The 22,119-nt window shown below is 33.6% G+C and overlaps 1 protein-coding gene across 3 annotated transcripts in view; it reads left to right on the forward strand.

The window, feature by feature from the left end:
* Positions 1 to 22,119, forward strand: part of FAF1 (Fas associated factor 1) — a 459,658-nt gene that overhangs the window by 362,256 nt on the left and 75,283 nt on the right. For all 3 annotated transcript variants that reach the window (XM_077844988.1, XM_077844990.1, XM_077844991.1), the window contains 2 exons: positions 3,968 to 4,104; positions 7,939 to 8,027. In XM_077844988.1, the coding sequence (XP_077701114.1) occupies positions 3,968 to 4,104; positions 7,939 to 8,027 (226 nt within the window). The remainder of the gene's footprint in view (positions 1 to 3,967; positions 4,105 to 7,938; positions 8,028 to 22,119) is intronic.

Raw genomic sequence — 22,119 nt, forward strand, 5'->3', positions numbered from 1 at the left:
ATGCAATTAATAATAAAATAGGTACCATTGTTCAGGAAATACCATATTTTGAGCATAATTCTGAGTACTTTTAGTATCTTACAAGAATATGGGTTGGGTTTTTTATTTTTTTTTATTTTTTTTAAGATTTTATTTACTTATTCATGAGAGACAGAGATTGGCGGAGATATAGGCAGAGGGAAAATCAGGCTCCTCGCAAGGAGCCTGATGCAGGACTCGATCTGGGACCACAAGATCATGCCCTGAACCGAAGGCAGACTCTCAACCGCTGAACCACCCAGGTGCCCTGAGAATAAGGGTTTTAAAGATAAGTGTTACGCCCATTTTACATGTGACACTTCTTTGGAGGTCATATTGAAGTGTAATAATTCAAGAAGCTTCACAGAACAAAAAAAGAAGCAGCAGCTTCACAGAGAGTCATTAGCAATTTTTGGCTTCCACTTTCTATTAGATATGCCTCCTTTTACATTACCTGGTATGCTATAGGTAATCAGTAAATGTTTGCAGAGTTTACCACTCTCTCTCTAATTTGCTATTTCTTTTAGTATATATTTTATGTTGGAGTACAATTTAGTAAAAGTCAGTGACTCGTTTAATTATGACCTTGAAAGAAACTAAATTATATCCTGTTTTGAATTAAAATGAGATTACTTTTTCCCATATCTGATTTATTAGTAATCCTGGTTTCCATTAGCAAGATAGAAAAGATCTATACTTCAGAGACTAAAAATTTTACTAATGATTAATATATGCTAGCCATTAGATGTTCTGCTTTTTTTCTCTCCAAACTTTAGATTAAAAGATAAAATTGTATCTTTCTAATATTAGATTTCTAATAACAATAATTGGTGAATATGTGCTACTAATTATATTTTGCTTCTTGAGCAAGGCAGAAGTTTGAGACTTCTCACTCACTAACCCCACCGCCACCAGCACCAAGCCCCCAGGGACAAATGAGTTGCTTTATTGTACCTGATTTGTGATTAACTGTTCTCTCTTCATTCTTTTTCTCAACCTTTCCTCCTTCCTCCATAACTCTCTTCCTCCACTTCATTTTACCCTGTCAGTAAGGGCATTTGTTCTTCATCTTTTCAAATCTATCACTTTAGCTTTTGGTTTTGGGGATTTATTTGTCAACTTATTCCCTCTCCTCAAATAGATATATGATGAATAGGTTGCTTCATTTATTTAAACTTTTATAATTAAAAAACAAAGCCATTTCTTCTTGCCACAGAAGAAAAAATGCTTGCCATTGCTTCCCCCTTTGGTTTTGAGATTGCAGGAATCCTGTTGCTGCAGATACCATTTATCCCTTCATGACACCTGACTCTAATGAACACTATATGCAGTTAGGCTGACAAGTTTGGTGCTGCCATTAGATGCACCGGCACACTTCTATCTCTTTAAAAAAGAAGAAAATTCTGCAATTATGAGAACCACATTTTTTTTTCTTGAAACAATTTATTTTTCCCTGGTCTGTTTTTGTGCTAGTGTTTTGAACTGGATTTTTGCAGTGTGCTGTGAATGGTAACTTTGTGCTATGAATGATGTTGAGAGGAAGAAGCAGAGCCCCCCCAGCCATGAGAAAGATCTAATATTTGTGTTTTAAAGTTCTTATAAATTGTAATGCAAGAACTAACAATTTGGAATTTTGTAATTTGGGGCTGTCCACTAGCCCTACAGGCTCTCAATGATTGTAATTTGAAAATCTCAAAGTAAACATGATTCAGATCTTAGATTAATTAGATTAATTAAAATTTTAACAAAGTCTCTCTTTGATTAGAACAAATCGTTTGTGAAGGCCACTAGAAAGCATCAACTGGCTGCGGGATCCCTGTGTATTTCTCAACTACTTCCAAAACGTCAGAATGAGTTGCCAATACCTGGTAGAAAACTGATCACTTTGTTGTTTTTTTATAGTTAATTGAACAGCTAATGTGCTTTTGAAGGCTGTGTCTCTCTTGAATATATTTTGTGAAGTTCTGAAATGTTGTTGTATATTAATTCAAACCCAATAAGATACCTATATTTTCATAATAATTTTCCCTTCTAACTCATTTTCATAAAAAGACTATTTGGAAAGTACACAATTTCCAGGCAAAATTATCTTGAAATTGAATTCTTTAAACCACAAAGCTAGCCAGCCTGCCTGCCTCTTTCTTTCTTTCCTTCCTTTTCTCTCTTTCCTTATTCCTGACTTCTTTCCTCCCTTCCTTTTTTTGGGGTATCCTGTTTAGGTAGTATTTAATATCACTTGTGAGACTACTGCTATGACAGACATCTACTGTGTGATACCCACTTAATCCATTGGTGTGAAAGCAACAAGGACTTATTTTCTCCTTTTTGTAGGGAATGACATTCCAACTGTTTTTTGATATGTTTACATTCAGAGGTTGCCAGTGATCAAATCAGGTCAGGACTGACTTCAAATATTTTAAAAAGCAGAAAGAAAAATGAGATCCTAACTTTCCAGTGTCCTGATCTACGCATCCCTATTGATGAATTAAAGCTTATACGGGTGTGAAATTTGGTACCTGAGACTTAGGCTGCTTGAGCACCTTTTATCGCATAATAGTTCTGGAATGTGAAGATATGAATTTTCATGGGAGCAATGATATTTCATGGCCAACAATGGATTTCTTAGGGTCTTGTCATTTCAAATTGCCATGAGGTCTGGTTATTGCTGCTCTAAATGTAAATATGAAACTGCTTCCCGATGAACTTATTGCGATGGTGCTAACTTGTCTTGACACTCTTGCTGGCAGTTCTAGTGGCCCTTAACATGGTCTGCTTTCTGTAGTCACAGCATGGGTTTTGTGGAGGATTCAGCCTAAATTTCTGGAATGAATTTCTATAGACAAGAGATATATTGGCTTTAAAAATTAAGAGGTTTGATTCTGTTTTGAATTTGGATATCAAATGAATATGAGCACATGACATTTTAATGCCGTTTGTCTTTTCAAATAGATTTACCTTCTAATGCATGTGACAACAGGATTTTGCTCATCAGCTAGAACATACATTTCAGAGGAGTTGTTACCTAAAATATTATCATAAGGCATAAGAAAACACACGATTTAAGTTGCCTTTCATGAACATAATTAAGAATTAATAAGCCAGTACCAGTGGCTAGTCCCCAGAATTTCCACTGTTTTGCCTTTTGTGACCTGTGTTATTAAAAGTCCATTATTTTTACAGACTTTATTAAATTGGATCTTATTAAAGCATTCTATATTTGCATTTGGTCTTTCATAATTCATTATTATTATGACATTTACTTTTTACCATCAGATCTGAAAACATATCATAAGCTACCCTTTTCTCTTGAAAGAAATGCTAATTTCAAACAGTCCTCTAATAGAAGAGAAAAGCTTTATCAGTTTTTTCATTTATTCCAGATCGTGTTAAGAATACTAATGCTAGACTTCAGTATGCTAATATCTCTGAGCTTTTTTTGGTCAAAAGCTTAGAATTATTATTTTTATCCCATGTTAAGTATGAAACCAGGAGACCTGCTACTACTGGAGAAAACACAATTCTAAAGTACAATTCATGATTCTAAAGACTTGTGAAAATGTTGCTAAATCCCGTTTAGGATGCTGTCAGTCGATTTAACTTTGTACCATACAACATTTGTCCATTTAAGAAACTCTTTCCCCTTAAAATTCAGTTTTTTTGTTTTTCTCATATATTAGGTCAGTATACCTTGCAATGTTTTAAGACTACGAACCTATGCTTTCAGCCCCAGATGGCAGTTAGGGCATGCTGCCTGCTTTTCTATATGATAGTCGCTTCTATATCATTTAAGATGTAGTTGAAAACTCAGCCTAGCAAGATTTTATATATTGATATTAGACAGGCTATCTAATTATTATTAACATAATAATAAAGTGAGTTTTTTGTCGGGGTACTAGTAAATTTATTAAACTCTGAAATGAAATTTACTTTGGCTTTTGTCTCATTTTAGATTTCTGACAATGTGCAATAGACACTTTGGCAGTGTTGTTGCACAAACCATCCGGACTCAAAAAACAGATCAGTTTCCACTTTTTCTGATTATTATGGGAAAGCGATCATCTAACGAAGTGTTAAATGTTATACAAGGTAAAGTACATGTCACAAGAGGAGAAGTGTCTTCTTGTGTATGTGATAACCTTATAATATTTACCATCAAAGTTGACAGTAATTCTCTATATGAGTGAGCATCTTTGTATTTTAAAACATAGAATATCCTAAAGAACAGCTTCAAAAAGTATAGAATCTATGAAAAATGAAATATGCTGCATAAAAATGTAACAGAAATTTCTTAATAAAATAACAGCCCTTGGGACAGAGCATAATCATGTTAAAAGTTCAGAATTGCTAAATTCTCTAAACTAGTAATTAAGCCATAATCAGTTATCAGACATGACATTTCTTATTCATATATTGATTTCTTGCTGTAATGTTGATTTGTTGAAAGAAATGCTTATCTTTAGTTATCTAGAAAAGCCAGTGACTAGATATTGCAAATTAATTGTTCATGCAGTGGTAGTTGTTTCCCCTTAATTGTGTGAGTCTGTGTCTAGGATGCAATGCTAAGGTGCGAAGCTATAGGATGCCTATGAATTTAATCACATTGAATATTCTTTACAAACAAAAAAGGTGAATGATTTTTTTTTTACTGCTACTGATATACCCCAAGGATTATTTTAAAATATTACCTTATTAATAGCAAGCTTAAATTGAAAACAGTATAACTTTCTTTGCCCCAGGGAAAAAGATGTTTCAAGTGCCCTGAGCTGAAGCTTCTGTTTGAGATACTTTATTTTTACCCCTATTTAAGTCAAAAGTTCTATAGTAGATAATATGATGGAGGAATGAGTGTAAATACTAGTGTCTTTAAAACTCAAAATAAAACCTCTGGTATTTTATGTTTGCTCTATCCCTAGAGCATTGAGTTTCATAAACAATGCTAAAGATACTCTGCTGGGGAAATGAATTGCATACATAAGGTAAATGTATAATACTTCATTCCTGTTTTCCCCCATCAGAGGCAATATAATAAAGTGGTTTTCAAAGTGGTCCAAGATTCTGGAGGTCCTCTAGACCATTTCATTGGATCCATGAGGTCAAATTATTATTTTCATAATGGTAATAAGGCTCTTCTGTTTTTGCATTTTTATTTATTTATTATTTATTTATTTTTACTGTGTTGACATTTGCACTGATGGCACAAAATCAATGTTGTGTAAAACTACTGGCACCTTCACACAAATCAAAGTCATGTCCAAACTATACTACTGTCATATTCTTTACTTCCATAATGTGCAATTTTAAAAATTATTTTTTGAGCATTTAAGCAAAATGTTATATCTTCCACTGTAAGATTGACAGCTTAAATAATTTTCTGATGAGATCAGTTGTAATGTTACAAATATACGATTTTTTTTGTATCGTATAATTAGTTATGTCAGCATTGAAGATAAATGCATAAGTCAATAAACCAGTATTTTCCACATGACCAGCGCATGATATTATAAAGTCCTGCATAGGTAAAAGATCCATTCAAAGAGTGAGATAGGTCAGTGTATCTTAATATAACAAAGTACAGAAAGTTCAATAGTTTCAAATTCCTCACATACTTGAAGAAACTTCCTCTTGTCCATTTGAGTTTATCAAATGCGATCATGTGTACTATATTATTTATTAAAATACTCCTCCCTTTTTCAATTATATGTCTGTTTAAGGGCAGGCTTGCTTGATAAATTTCAGCTAAGTCATAAGACAACATATTGTAACTAGTTTAACATAGAAGTAGATATAAGAATCCAGTTATGTTCTATTAAGCAGACGTTTAAAAAAATTGCAAAAATGTTGAAACTATACCATTCTTCTCACTAAATGTTTTCATTTGGAGCATAAAGCCATTTTTCATAAAAATATGATATTTATATAAACATGTAATGGTTTTATCATTGTTACTTTTAATGAATTGATAAATACGTTTTAAGTATTTCAGCTTTAATCTTTAACACAGTAAATGTTGATAATAATAACCCACAAAACTTATTTGAGGATCTCAGTAGTTGTTAAGAGTGTAAACAAGTTCTGAAAACAGAAGTTTGAAAACCACTGCAATAGGTTAGAGAAAAAAACTTGTCTGGACCTGCGTTAACTGGTACCTTTCCTCTGTCTTGTCCAGTTTGGTAGTGAGTCCTGACTGTTAGCACTGAAGCATAGTTGATAAGCATTGGCTTAAGCCTGAAAATGAATGGCCAGTATGTAACCACCTTTCTAGTATCCTCCATAAAGAATAAAGAATTCATATCCCATGCTTTGAGTCTTAGTCACTACAGTTTGCAAATGAGAAAGAGAAACTCAACAATTTGCCCATTATCAAACTCTATATTGAAGGTACTGCTAAACTTTTTGCCATTTGTTGTATCTATTCATAATAACTGCCAGCGATCATGTGTACTATATACAGAGGTAGTGTTATTTTTATTTTACCGATAAGAGAATCAATCCTTAGAGAGCTATAGTCAGTCACTCATCCACTTATTTATTCATTTACTAAGTGAATATTTATTAAGCCCTTGTCACATGCTAGGCAATTTTTAGGTACTAAATCATATGGTTTGTAGGTAGCAGAACTAAAAACTATGACTACAAAACCAGTTCTGCTTTTTCAGTACCATGATATCACACCAAGATAATATTTGTTCTCTAGCTCATTTATTGGGACAGTAGTACCGATGTGACTGAATTTTTTTGATAAGGACCACAGATGCTCCCTGCCATGCTGCCAGTGGTCATAAGGAAAATTGAGAAAAGGACCATTGAAAGATCATGTTAGTCCAGCTCTACTCCAGAATAACACCAACAAAGATGCTTGCTACTTGTTGTCCTATTTGATCAATGGGATAGGAAGAGCTCTTCTCAGGCCCTGGAGAAAGACGGGCTTTTTGCCAATAATCTTGAAAGAAGAATCGCTATATCTTTATGTATCTTTATGGGTTTCTCTGTTGTAGATGTATTCAAAGCAAGTAACAGGAAAATACACTCAGGAAATGGCATAAATGTTTGTTATGGCCTTAGACAAGGAATAAGATAGCATTAAGGAAAACCAGACATTTTAATACTTTCATAAAACTAATATAACATTATGGGAACTAACTGGAATTAAAATTAAAACTTTTTTAAACACTGAATATTCTCTTATAAAGTTTATAGCATAGTCATTTGGAAGCAGCTGAAAGAGAAAAATACCAATTGGGCACAAAAAGAACTCAGTTTTTTTCAGTAAATAAATTACTGTCCACTTCATCAAGGAATTTTTAATTATAGGAAATAATTCTAAATAAACAGTATATTGAGGTGGCAAAAGAGAACAGGCTTTTGAGTTAGACTCATTTGGTTTCAAATTCTGGTCCCACCACTTAATCAAAAGCCTGATCTTGATTGCACACGCTACTCCAGTTCTTAAAGCCTCCTTTTCCCTCTCTTTAAACTCAAGATCATGATACCTTCAAAGAATTATTGTACAGGTTTAATAAGATAATATATGTAAAGCAGTTAGCCTACTTACTGGCATATAAAAAAATGGTAGCTGTTGCTAGTATTTTCAAGTAGATATGTTTCTATAACTTAAAAGAACTTTGATTTCCAATACTTGGCCATTCTTCTTTTTGAGCTGAAAATCTTTCTCGTTAACAGATGGTTCCTTCAAGTATACTGTGTTTGAAATTTCAACTGCCTATATACTGGTTTACTCTTTCACAGTGAACATATGAAACTTTTCAAGGAAAATATGAAAATATTTTAACTGGGTATTAGCATAGTACTCTGTCATTTTTATTAGACTATAGTTATTCCTTGCTGATCAATTCTAGAATGACTTTCCATTTTATAATAACATTACTAATGTAAAGTTTGGCGATCTCCATGTGTTGCTAGGTAACACAACAGTGGATGAGTTAATGATGAGACTCATGGCTGCAATGGAGATCTTCACCGCCCAACAACAGGAAGATATAAAGGATGAGGTAAGATGAAAGGTTAAGTAGACCTTTAATAGGATTTTGATGAAATTATTTGTCAAATGGAGATGCTTGCCTATGTAATGATTGATAAATAAAGAAAATGAAGATGCATTTCCAGATTAACCAAGGACTTTTATGCCATTGAGTTTACCTTTCAGTCCATTCTTTTCATGACCCCAAGACCCAACAATTTGTTTAACTTTATGGACATTTATACTTTGCTAGATTTGGAGTAGTGGCAGGAGGTCAATTTGCAGGAAATGAATTCTGAAGCATATTTACAAAAGAAACGACAGTCCAGGAAATCCTGTGCACTATGTGGTTTTTCACTCACTTTCAAGATCCTCTTACTCTTTTTAAATATTGAGGTTGATTAGTGATAGACACATTTTACATTTTTGAAGTGCTGTGAGAATTAGTAAAAGGTCTCCAGAATTCTGAATTTCTCAGTGTCCTGAGTATATTCAGTTGGTATAGATGGCATGAGTGTAGAACCTCAAATAAAATAATAACAGCAATATTGATCATGACAATAGTAGTCAACACTTATTGAATATTTATAGTGTGCTAAGCGTCAAGCTAAGTACTTTACATATATTATCTCTTGTAGTATCAAAATAACCCCAAGAGGTTGTATATGAGTCACACAGAGTTCTGGCAGAAAACACGTGGCACTTTCAAACTGGGTCATTTGGAACAGTTTAATAAGAGAACTGTTTGTAAAGGTAAGGGCAAGGTTTATGGAAGTCAGCAATGGGTAGTACAGACTTTAGGGCTAAACAGAGCCATTACCACCTGTAGGCCTAAAGGCCGTGGAGGGTGGTAAATCGAGAAGACTATATCTGATAGAGGGATATAGTCAGCCCTTGGTGACCTGCTAGGGAGGAAACCAGAGAATAGATTTACTTTCCTTCCATACTCTGATCTTCTGCCAATACTACCTAGGTAACCCAACCAAAAGCTGCAAGGCAAGAGAACTTACCCAGGCAAAAAGCTAGATAGAGCTTGGATACTGAGGGGGCAAATGGGAGATAGCCTAGCACAGATTGGTACTATTATCTTCCCTTTTCAGGTGAGAAAACTGAGACTCAAAAGAGTTAAGTTAATTTACCCAAGATCACATGGCCAGTAGGACCTATGATAATCTCAAGTAATTATTAGTGCTTTATCAGGTAAAAAACTTCTGGATTTGGAGAACAGTCTAAAGAACAGTCTAAAGATAAAATATGAAACATATGTTAGCATTTGTTAATTTGAGATGCTCAATTCACAGGTATTTCTTAAATTGTCCTTTCTAATATTTTTAGTTGAAAAATGTTTTTCATAGACAAATAGGAAAAGTTTGCTGAGCAATGATGAAAAGTTTCCAGCTATATTGAGTGTTTTCAATACAATACCCATTAGCTATTGCAAATGGAAAACATGTAGACAAATATAAAGTAGAATTATTGTGTTTTACCATATTTGCTTGTCTCTTTCTTCTATTATTCTGTGAGTTTGTTAAGAGTCTGAGTTGTATCACATTCACATTTATAACATTTATCTCCTATCAGTGTACCTAGGACAAAGTAGGCACTCAGTAAATGTATAGTAGATGATTGAATATTTAATACTTGGAAGAATTCACATGAAAAATGTTACTTGAAAAAAGTTCTTGATTGCAGTGGTATAAAACCTGATGTGTCCACATTAACAAATATGAAAATTTGAAGTGCTATAACTAGTTTAGAGTTTAAATACACACTAAGTTTCTTTTATTGCTGGAAAAATGATGTTTGTGATTTTCCTTAATAGTCAGTGTTTCATTTACTCTAAAGAAAAGGTAATCAGGTATATGATGGAAAGATGTTTATCTGTTACTCTATAAATTGACAGTGACATTTTGAAATAATGAAGTACTGTACTTACTTAGGAATTTGTAATAATAGGTGTGTTGCCATTCAAGATTATGTTTATCCTGGAATAGAGGCATTGATTGACAATAAGTCACTAAACACATTCTTCAGCCATTTAAATCTTGAGTCTCATTAGTACTAGATTTACAGATTATGCTGTATAATAATATGAATGCACAATATTTGCATGCATATTCCCAGTTCATTCTTTCATCTTAATTTGTGTTCCTCATAATTCATTGGTAAAGAAAATTGACTTTAATTCCTTTAATACTGAGCACAAAATTTAATATGAGGGTTACAGGGAAAATCCAAGGCTCCATATAATTGAAATTTTTATTGAAATTTAACGGCAAGAGGTAAGGATTTCTCTTTGTTTTTAGAGTGTCTTCATGAAAGTTAACATTTAGTTCATAAGTAAGGTTCCTAAAAAAAGCTTTTATAGGTTCAAAGACTTGTTTTGGCCTATGCATGGATCATAATAGATTTGGTATCTGCTGAATATGTGACAAGAAACACTGTCCCTTGTAATTGTGAATTTGCCTTTACTCTTCAAAAAAATTTCAAGTAATACTTTATCTTAAGCTTGCAATGAAAATCAAATTCATGAACAGACTTGGAGGATGGCTTCCTAGGCCTGAATTTATATAAACTTTACTTTGGTTCAGTTACTTTCATCACTTAAATGATTACATCATTAGTGCCACCAGAGATGCCCATCCTATAAGAAAGTTTTTAATAAATAAAATCAAGCCCAAACATATTCATACTCTGAGTCATTCTTTAATGGCCCAGAATGGATCTTTATATCAATAATTGTTCTATTTCTAATCAGGAAGTATGTATTATATGAGCCTTTTGTTTTGGCAAAACTGCTTATCACTTTATTCACAGGCATTTTCATTAATGGTATTAGTTTGGTTTTTTAAGTGTTTATTGAGGATCTATCAAATATATAGCACTGGGCTCAGTTTTAGGGACAGAGGTACTTTGCTACAATGTAGGCTTATTGGCAAATATTGGCACTACGTGATGGTAGCTTGTTTAGAATCAAAACATTTATGATCTGTTTTTGCTTACAGCCTGGTTCCAAACAATAGATACTTTCTAACATGTAAATAGATTCAGTTATTTTCATATGCCATATTTTCTTTAGTAATCCAGAAACCTCTGGTTATCAAGTTTCAGGGGCTTTATCCATTTCTTCTTAAATGATCTATTTGTGTACTGGCATATAATTGTTCATAATAGTCTTTTATGATCCTTTGTATTTCTGTGCTTTCAATTGTAACATCTCTTGCATTTCTGATTTTATTCAAGTCTTTTTTTTTTCTTGGTCAGTCTAGATAAAGGCTTGTCAATTTTGTTTATCTTTTTTTAAAAATCAGCTTAGTTTCATTGATCTTTTCAATCTTTTCAAACTTTACTTCTTATTGAAATATAATTGACATAAAATGTTGTATTAGTTTCAGGTGTACAACATTGATTCAGTAATTCTGTATATTATTCAGTGTTCACCATGATAAATGTAGTCACACTGATCTTTTCTATTGTCTTTTAGTTTCCAATCCTTTCTGCTCTGATCTTTATCATTTCTTTCCTTCTGCTAACTTTGGATTTTGTTCTTCTTTTTCTAGTTCCTTGAGATGTAAAGTTAGATCGTTTATTTGAGATCTTTATTTCTTGATGTAGGCATTTAGTAAGCCTTACAAGCTTCTCACTTACAACTGTATTGGCAGTGTCCCATAAGTGTTGTATGTTATATTTACATTTTCATTTGTCCCAAGGTATTTTTTTTACTTCTTCCTTAACCCATTGGTTATTCAAGAGCATGTTAAGTTCCACATATTTGTGAATATTCCAGTTGTCGTCTTGTAATTGATTTCTAGTTTCATACCATTTTGGTTGGAAAAGATGCTTGATATGATTTCAGTCTTCTTAAATTTATTAAGATATTTTTGTGGTGCCCTAACTATCCTGGACAGTGTTCCTTATGTGCTCTAGACAAATGTGTATTCTGTTGCTTTGGAATGAAATGTTCTGTATATGTTTGTTAAGTCCACTCTGTCCAATACATCATTTTATTCAAATGTTTCCTCATTGATTTTCTGTCTGGATGATATATCCATTGATGAAATTGGGATATTAAAGCCCCTATTATTATTGTATTGCTGTCTCTTTCTCCCTCTTAGGTCTGCTAATATTTGTTTTCTATATTTAGGTATTCCGGCGTTGGGTGTATAAATATTTTAGAAAGGATTCTTTATCAAGTGTTTTTTCTCCATAGTTAGTCCCGAATCACAGAAGATAATAATTTCTCTCATCTTGATTTCTATATTCATTTCTTAAATATTTATTGATCTTTTCCTATGGACTAGACACTATGTAAAACACCAATACCACAGCTGTGTGCAAGATAGATAGGGCCATTGGGCTTACAGCACAGCAGTTCCAGTATAATCTGTGAAGTAATCAAGTAGATAAAGCCATGGGAGCACCCAGTCAGAATGAACTAGACATGCTATATAGGCAACTTGACCTAGAGCACATAGAAGGGCTCTAGTATTCTCCAATGCAAGCTATGAGGCAAGTAAAACAGGTGAGAATGAAGATAATAATAATAGCCATTCTTTAGGCTCCTGCTACATTCCAGCCATAGGTATTTCTCCGTGTGATTCCTAGTTTACCAGAATACTTAGCTATCTACCAAGGATTCCAGGCAGTTAGGTATGAACAAGCAATGTAATAAATTTTGTCAACATTTATTTCACATTTTGAAATGTAAAATAAATTGTGATGTCCCTCCAAATCGCATTTCATTCATCATATCTGTTACAATTTATTAGACTGTTCATGTACAACAAACATTGCATTGGATGTTTTATTTAGACAAATTCATTTAACTAGGGCAGTTTACTTTGGCTTCTGAACTTTTATATCATTCACATATTATTGTTAAGTCCATATTAATTTTTCCTTGCTTAAATTAGCTATATTATTTTCTTAATTCCCCCAAATTGATCATGGCTAAAATGTGATTCATTGAAGCATAAAAGTAATGATGAAAATAATATTTAAAAAATTATAAATCAGTGATTCACTGCTACACTAATTCAACATTAATGTAAACATAATTTAGAGAACTCCAGTCCTAGAATAGAAGATGCCAGGGCAACTGACTCTGATTGTAATGATTTCATACTGGCTGTCATAAAAAAATTTTTTTTGATCGAGAAATGAAAGTTAATTGTATAGAAGCAGCAATGCATTTACCCCTAGTGCCTCTGTTTCTGAAATTTTTTATAAAAGTATGAAGCCTTGAGAGCTTCTGTTTCATTATTAAATAAAGACCAATGACCTATCTTTTTATTAAATCAATAGTTTTTTTCAGATCAAGAGAAAAATAATACCACTAAAAAAAAATCTTACCATGCAAGGCAGAGAAGTGACCAAACTGCAGATGAGAAATTGTTTACAAATTGCACTCCTTGAGGGGGAGGAAAAACAAAACAAAACAAAACCACTGCTGCCAAGAAACTTGTAATTTCAGCCATAAAGTTTCCTGAGTACTTTCTCAACTTATACTGTTGAGTAGCATGCAATGGCAATAGCATGGTTTGTGGAGGAGCAATGACCACGTTGTGCATGTTATGCTGCTTTACAGTTAGATTAAACCACTAAGATGTACAAATTAAGAATCAGTTCTTGGCATATTGCTGTTTGTATGTATACAAGGTAGAAGTAGTCATCACTGTTCATTCTGTTTATCAATGAGAAATATATATGACAAGATAAGTTTTTAATGATTATTTTGCAAACTTTGAATTATACTTAAAAAGATGAAGTAGAATCAGTACTGATGACAAACTAACGGTACATCAAAGGACACCAGAAAGTGAAGGGACAACTCACAGATTGGGAGAAAATCTTTGCAAATCATATTTGATAAAGGACTTACATATCTCGAATATATAAAGAATTCTTACAACTCAATAATAAAAAGACAAATTAGCCCATTAAAAATTGGGCAAAGGATCTGAAAAGATATTTCTTTATGGGAGATAGACAAATGGCCGTATAAGCACATGAAATTATATTCTGCATCATCAGTGACCAAGCAAATGCATATTAAAACCACAATGAGATGATACTACCTCACACAAACTGCAGTGGCCAGAATCAAAAGATACCAAGTGTTAGTGAAAATATGGAGAAATCTGAACCCTCATAGACTGCTGGCGGGAATATAAGATGGAGCAGTTGCTTTAGGAAACAGTATAGCAGTTCCTCAAATGATTAAACATAGTTAACATATGATCCAGCAGTTTCACTGATAGTCATATATCTAAGAGAAGTGAAAAGATAGGTCCATACAAAAATCTGTGCATGTGTAGCAACTTGTTTCTAGATGTATCTCCTGAGGCAAGGGAAACAAAAGCAGAAATAAACTATTGGGATTTCATCAAAATAAAAAGCTTTTGCAGAGCAAAGGAAACAATCAACAAAACTAAAAGGCAACCTATGGAATGGGAGAAGATATTTGCAAATGACATATCCAATAAAGGGTGTGTATCCAAAATATATTTAAAAACTTACCAAACTCAACACCCCAAAAATGAATAATCCAATTAAAAAGTGGGCAGAAGACATGAATAGACATTTTTCCAAAGACATACAAATGGCTAACAGACACATGAAAAGATGCTCATCATCACTGATCATCAGGAAAATACAAATCATGACTACAATGAGATATCACCTCACATCTGTCAGAATCGCTTAAATCAACAAAGAAACAACAGGTGTTGGCAAGGATGTGGAACAAAAGGAACCCTCTTGCACTGTTGGTAGGAATGCAAACTGGTACAGCCACTGTGGAAAACAGTATGGAGGTTCCTCAAAAGTTTTAAACTAGAATTACCCTATGACCCAGCAATTGCACTGTTGGCTATTTACCCAAAGAATACAAAAACAGTAATTCAAAGGGATACATGCATACCTATGTTTATACAACAGAATTTTTTATAATAGCTAAGAAATGGAAGCTATCAATTGATGAATGGATTTATAAAAGAGGTGGTATGTGTGTATATATATGTGTGTATATATATATACTTTTTATTATTCAACCATAATTATAATTATTTTATTAATTTTTATTACTATTTTATTATTACTCAACCATAAAAAAGAGTGAAATCTTGCCATTTGCAACAGCATGAATGGAACTTGAGAGTATTATGCTAAGTAAATAAATCAGTCAGAGAAAGACAAATACCTTGTGATTTTATGCATATGTGGAATTTAAGAAATGAAACAAATGAGCAAAGGGAAAAGAGAGAGAGAGAGAGAGAGACAAACCAAGACACAAACTCTTAACTACAGAGAACAAACTGATAATTACCACAGGGAAGATGGGCAGGGGATTGGTTTAATAGGTGATAGGAATTCAGGAGTGCACTTGTTGTGATAGGCACCAGGTATTGTATGGAATTGTTGAATCACTGTAATGTACACCTGAAATTAATATTACACTGTAAGTTAACTACCTGGAATTTAAGTGAAATCTTTAAGAAAAAAATCTATGTATGATTTAAAGCAACATTACTCATAATAGCCAAGAGATGGAAACAACACAAATGTATATAAAGGAACAAATGGGTAAACACACACACACAAACCAGCTGGCATATGCATACAATGGAATGCTATTCAGTCATAAAAAGGAATGAAGTTCTGATAGACACTGTAATCTCAGATAAATCTTGAAAACATTATGTTAAGTGAAATAAACCAATCACAAACACACACACACACACACACACACACACACACACAATTAAGTAAGATAAATAAAAGGCATCCAAACTGGAAAGGAACTGGATCAGGGGATCCCTGGGTGGCTCAGTGGTTTAGTGCCACCTTCCGCCCAGGGCGTGATCCTGGAGTCCGGGGATAAGTCCTGCATCAGGCTCCCTGCATGGAGGCTGCTTCTTTCTGCCTGTGTCTTTGCCTCTCTCTCTCTCTCTCTCATAAATAAATAAATAAATAAATAAATAAATAAATAAATAAATAAAATCTTAAAAAAAAGATAATATGATCTTACATGTTGAAAACCCTAAATATTCCACACAAATAAACTGTTAGAGCTGATGAACACATTTTTGCAAAGTTACAGGATATAAAAAGTAAAAATCCGTTGCATTTATATACACTAGCCAGGAGGATTTAAAAAGGAAATTTAGAAAATAATTTAACTTATGATAGCATCAAGAATAACAAAATACTTAGAAATACATTTAACCAAGGAGGCCCAAGTCTTGTATGCTGAAAATTACTAAATATTGCTGAAAGAGATTAAGAAGACCCAAATAAATGGAAATACTTCCCTCTTCAAGGGATTGGAAGACTTAATAATGTTTAGATGACAACACTATCCAGTGCTATCCATAGATGCAGTGCAGTCCTTATCAAAATCCCAAAGGCATTTTTTGCAGAAAAAGAAAAACCTATTTTAAAATTCATATGGAACTACAAGGAACCCTGAATAGCCAAAACAATCTTGAAAAAGAAGAACAAAGTTAATAGATTCACACCTCATGATTTCAAAACTTACCAACAACCTATAGTATCAAAGCACTGTGTTACTAGCATGAAGATAGACATAAAGACCAATGGAATAAAAAAGAGAGCCCAGAAATATACTCTCATATGTATAGTCAGTTGGTTTTCAACAAAGGCACTAAGACCATTCATGATGAAGGAATAGTCTCGTCAAGAAGTGGTGCTGGGAAAACTGGATACTCAGATACAAGAGTGAAGTTGAACCCATATGTAGCACTGTATACAAACATTAACTCAAAATGGATCAAAGACCTAAATTTAAGACCTAAAACTATGAAACTCTTAGAATACAACACAGAGAAAAAACTTCATGACCTTGGATTTGACAATGGTTTCTTAAATATGACACCAAAAGCACAGATAACATAAGAAAAAAACAAGTAAGTTGGGAAGTTAGGCATCATAAAAATTAAAACCCTACTGGAATTGCAACAGATTTCTGTACATTGATTTTGTATCCTGCAACTTTACTGAATTTGTGTATCAGTTCTAGCATTTTTTGGTGAAATCTTTTGAGTTATATATATAGAGTATCATGTCATCTGCAAATAGTGAAAGTTTCACTTCTTCCTTGCTGATTTGGATGCCTTTTTTCTCTTTTTGTTGTCTAATTGCTGAGGCTAAGGACTTCCAGTACTATGTTAAATAGAAGTGATGAGAGTGGACATCCCTGTTTTGTTCCTGACTGTAAAGGAAATGCTCTCAGTTTTCCCCATATTGAGAATGATATTAGCTGTGGGTTTTTCATATACGGCCTTAATTAGGTTGATCTATGTTCCCTCTAACCCTACTTTGTTGAAGGTTTTTGTATGAATGTATGCTGTACTTTGTCAAATATTTTTTGTGCATATATTGAGAGGAACATCTGGTTCTTATCCTTTTATTAATGTGGCATATCACATTGATTGATTTCCAAATATTGAACCATCCTTGCAGCCCAGAAGTAAATCCCACTTGATTGCAGTGAATGATTCTTTTAATTTATTATTGGATTAGATTTGCTAGTATTTTATTGAGGATTTTTGCATCCATATTCATTGGAGATATTGGCCTATAGTTCTTTTCTTTAATGGAGTCTTTGTTTGGATTTGGTGGTATCAGGATAATGTTGGCCTCATAGAATGAGTTTGGAAGTTTTCCTTCCATTTCTGTTTTTCAGTATAGTTTGAGAAGAACAGATACTAATTTTCTTTAAATGTTTGGTAGTGGTGCATTAGGTTAAGCATCCAACTCTTGATTTTAGCTTGGGTAGGGAACTCTAGGTAATGAGATGAAGCCTTGGGTTGGACTCCACGCTCATTGTGGATCCTACTTGAGATTCTCTCTCCCTCTCCCTCTGCCCCTCCCTTGCATGCACACATTCTCTCTCTTAAAAAAAATAAAAATAAAAATAAAAAAAGTTTGCTAGAATTCCCCCTGTGAAGCCATCTAGCCCTGGACTTTTGTTGGGAGATTTTTGGTTACTCATTTAATTTCTTTGCTGGTTATCAGTCTGTTCAAGTTTTCTATTTCTTCCTGTTTCAGTTTTGGTAGTTTATATGTTTCTAGAAATTTATCCATATCTTCCAGGTTGTCCAATTTGTTGCCATATAAATTTTCATAATACTGTCTTATGATTGTTTATATTTTTGTGGTGTTATTTCTCCTCTCTCATGACCAACAATAGCCAAATTATGGAGAGTCCAAATGTCCATCAACTGATAAACAGATAAAGATGTGGAGGGTGTACGTACACACACACACGAATATTACTCAGCCATCAAAAAGAATGAAATCTTGCCATTGTAATGATATGGCAAGATCATTGTTTTGTGCTAAATGAAATAAGTGAAGCAGAGAAAGACAAATACCATATAATTTCACTTATATGTAGAATTTAAGAAATAAAACAGATGAACATAGGGGAAGGGAAGAAAAAATTTAAAAAGATAAAAACAGAGGGAGGCAAACCATGAGAGACTCTTAACTGGAGCAACTAGGTGGCTCAATTGGTTAAGCATCTGCCTTCAGCTTAGGTTGTGATTCTAGGATCCTGGGATCAAGCACCCTGTTGGGCTCCCTGCTCAGTGGGAGGTCTGCTTCTCCCTCTCCCTTTGCTCCTCCCCCACACTCATGTGCACTCTCACGTGCATGCACTCTAGCTCTCTCTCTTTCTCAAATAAAGTTTTTAAAAAAGAGACTCTTAAAACTGAGGATTTCTGGAAGAGAGGTCGTGGGAGGATGGGCTAAATAAGTGATGGGCATACACAAGTGATGTTATGATGAGTGTATATATATATATATATATATATATATATATATATACACACACATATATATGCAATGGAGTATTACTCAGCCATTAAAAAAGAATGAAATCTTGTCATTTGCAATGATGATTGAGGAGCTTGAGAGTATTATGCTAAGCATAGTAAGTCAGAGAAAGACAAATACCATATGATTTCACTAATGGAATTTAAGAAACAAAACAAATGAACAAAAGGGACAAAAAGAGAGGGGCAGACCAAGAAACAGACTCTTAACTATAGAGAATAAACTGATGCTTATAGGAGGGGAAGTGGGTGGGGCGATGGGTTAATAAATAGGTGATGGGGATTAAAGTGGGCACTTGTTGCTATGAGCACTGAGAGTTGTATGTAAGTGATGAATTACTAAATTCTATACTTAAAACTCATTTTATGTTAACTAGATCAAATTTAAATAAAAACTGGGAGAAAAAATATTAAAAACGTTTGTGCTTCAAATGACACTGAGAAAGTGAAAAGAAACCTACAGAATGGAAGAAAATACTTGCAAATCATATATGAAAAGGGTTTAATATCCAAAATATATAAAGAACTTCCACAATTGAACAACAAAAGCCAAATAGCACAATTCAAAAACGGGCAAAAAGCTTGAGTATACATTTCTCTGAAAATACTCAGATGGCGAACAAGCACCAAAAAAAAAAAAAAAAAAAAAGATGCTCAACATCATTAGTAATTAGGGAGATGCAGATCAAAATCACAAGAAGATACCACTTCAAATCTACTAGGATGGCTATTACCAAAAAGAATGGAAATTAACACAAATTGACAAGGATGTGGAGAAAGTAGAACCCTTGTACATTGCTGATTAGAATGTAAAGTGGTGCAGACACTGTGGAAAACAGTTTGAAGATTCCTCAAAAAGTTTAACATAGATTTACCACATTACCCAGCAATCTACTTCCAGGTATAAATACTCAAAAGAAATAAAAACAGAGACTCAGACACTTGTTCTCAAATGTTCATTGTAGCATTATTCACAATAACCCAAAGGTGGAAACATTCCAATTGGCTATGGACATATGCTGATGGACACATCAGCAGATAAATAGATTAAAAATGTGTTATAGCCATACAAAGAATATTGTTCAGTCTACAATAAGGATTGAAGTATTGATACATGCTGCGACATGGACAAACTTTGAAGACCTTGAAATGAAAGATGCCAGATGCAAAAGGTCAAATTTTTATCAATCTACTTACATATCTTGAATAGATCAATTTATAAGAAATGCAAGTTGATTAGCACTTACCAGAGACGAGGTATGAGGCAGGTTGGAGAGTTACTGCTCGATGGGTATAAAAGTTTCTGTTTGAGGTGAAGTTATGGAAATAGAGTAACGGTTTGCACAACACTGAATGCCACTAAATTGCCACTAAATTGTACACTTAAATAGTAAACTGTATATTATGTATATTTTACCATAATAAAAAAAAAACAAAATACTAATGACATACGTGACTGTTCAGTACTTTCGAGCTGAGAAGTGAGAGTTTGCCATGGGTGGTAACATGAGTTCTGCATTATTGGGCTCAGTACTTGCCGGAAACTAGTGGAAACTGACATAAAGTGAAAAAGATTCCACCTTTGCTTTCATGAGCTTTAATCCTGAGCAGTTTTTTACTCTATATTAAATTCCAAGCTATTACCTCTTAGGGAAGCAAGGATGACAGCTGAAGTACCTTGAAAAAGAAAGCTAGAATGTGTTGAGTATCTATCTGCTAGTGCCAAGCAAGCACTATGTTAGATACTTCCTGCCAATAATCACTTTTTAGTTTTCATGATAGCCTTGTGGAATAGTTATTATTCCTATTTTATTGAAGAGAAAACTGAGGCATATAGTCGTTATACATAGTTTGCCCAAAGTCCCACAACTGTTTAAAAAACAGAACACATACTTACATGCTTTTCATACATCATGATCCCTTGTAAAGCTGAGTTACATTTACATTAAAGATTTGTAGGATAAATTGAAGCAATGCTCTTACAAACATTAGGTAGAATCAGAGTAGGCTGACCTGAAGAGTAGGTCAGACATTTCTAGATTCCCAAATACCATATTCACTTGAATAGAAGAAGAAAATTTGTCATAACTGTCTACTCTTGTGCATGGAATAATGCTCACTGTTAAAAAGTTATATCCACACCCTATTTATTTACATTTGTTGCTCTTAAAGTGCTTGCTGATGGATTTGTTCAGCCATGCTTGACACCTCACAGAAGTTAATAATTTGTCATATATGAAACTAATGTAAAGAGATTTATGACTCAACATTGGCATTACAATTCAACACACCTGTTCTGAGCCAGCCCTTCACATTTTTTCTTTCCTTTGCCTGAGGTAGAGACTTCTTCATGGATTACAGTAACACTTTTTGACAAGCTTAGACTGGGTGGAGCTGCCTTGTAATGACAGAACACAATTGATGATATCTCAGTAATGCATTCTTTTTTGATTTGGGCTGTCAACATTTATTACTGTAAAGGCACTCATTGTTAAACAGCTGGCCCAGCCTGTCGACTTTTTGTTTTTGGTAAAAGTAGAGTCTAACAAAGTATGTTTGTTTTTCTAGTTATGCAATATTAGCTAGTTTGGTGGGGGGGATATATCTAGTTATTGTATTTTCTTTTGTGTAGCATTGTTTTAGAAGTATCTGTCTTAGTGTTCTCCAAATAAAAATTAAAGCCTTCTACTTTTTCTAAAGTGTTCTTAAGTGGCCATTGAGACCTTCCCATTGTCATAAGCCTGACAGACATCCAAAGAAAATGTTAACTGAAACTCTCCTAAGGCAAATCCTTTAAAAAGATTCAAAAGAGACTTCCTGTCTTAAATATGATACTACCTAAACTCTTATCTTTAGAGAAAGGCGTATTCCTTGTGAATTTTTCTTTCCCACTGGGCAGATATCTAATTACCTGTCATGGCAGCAAACAGGGAATTGCAATATAGTATGAAAACATAGCAATGGCAATAAGTACAAGGTACCTAGGTGACACAAAGAAGATGCCTTAGAGGAAGAAACATTTAAGCCTTAAAGGATGATACATAGATGTTCACCAGATAAAACACCATTAATTCATTTGTTTGGTCTCTAAACCAACACGTTTTTATTAAGGGCCTGCTATATGTCCACATTATGCTAAGCACTAATGGTTACACGGATGACATAGTGCTTAGATATTCAGTGACATGCAAATTAAGGATTCCAGTATAATGATGTGATTCCCATGATGGAGGTATATATAGGTTGTTAAATCTGCCTATCAGA

Source organism: Canis aureus, chromosome 13 (genome assembly GCF_053574225.1).
Source record: "Canis aureus isolate CA01 chromosome 13, VMU_Caureus_v.1.0, whole genome shotgun sequence".
Taxonomy (NCBI): Eukaryota; Metazoa; Chordata; class Mammalia; order Carnivora; family Canidae; genus Canis; species Canis aureus.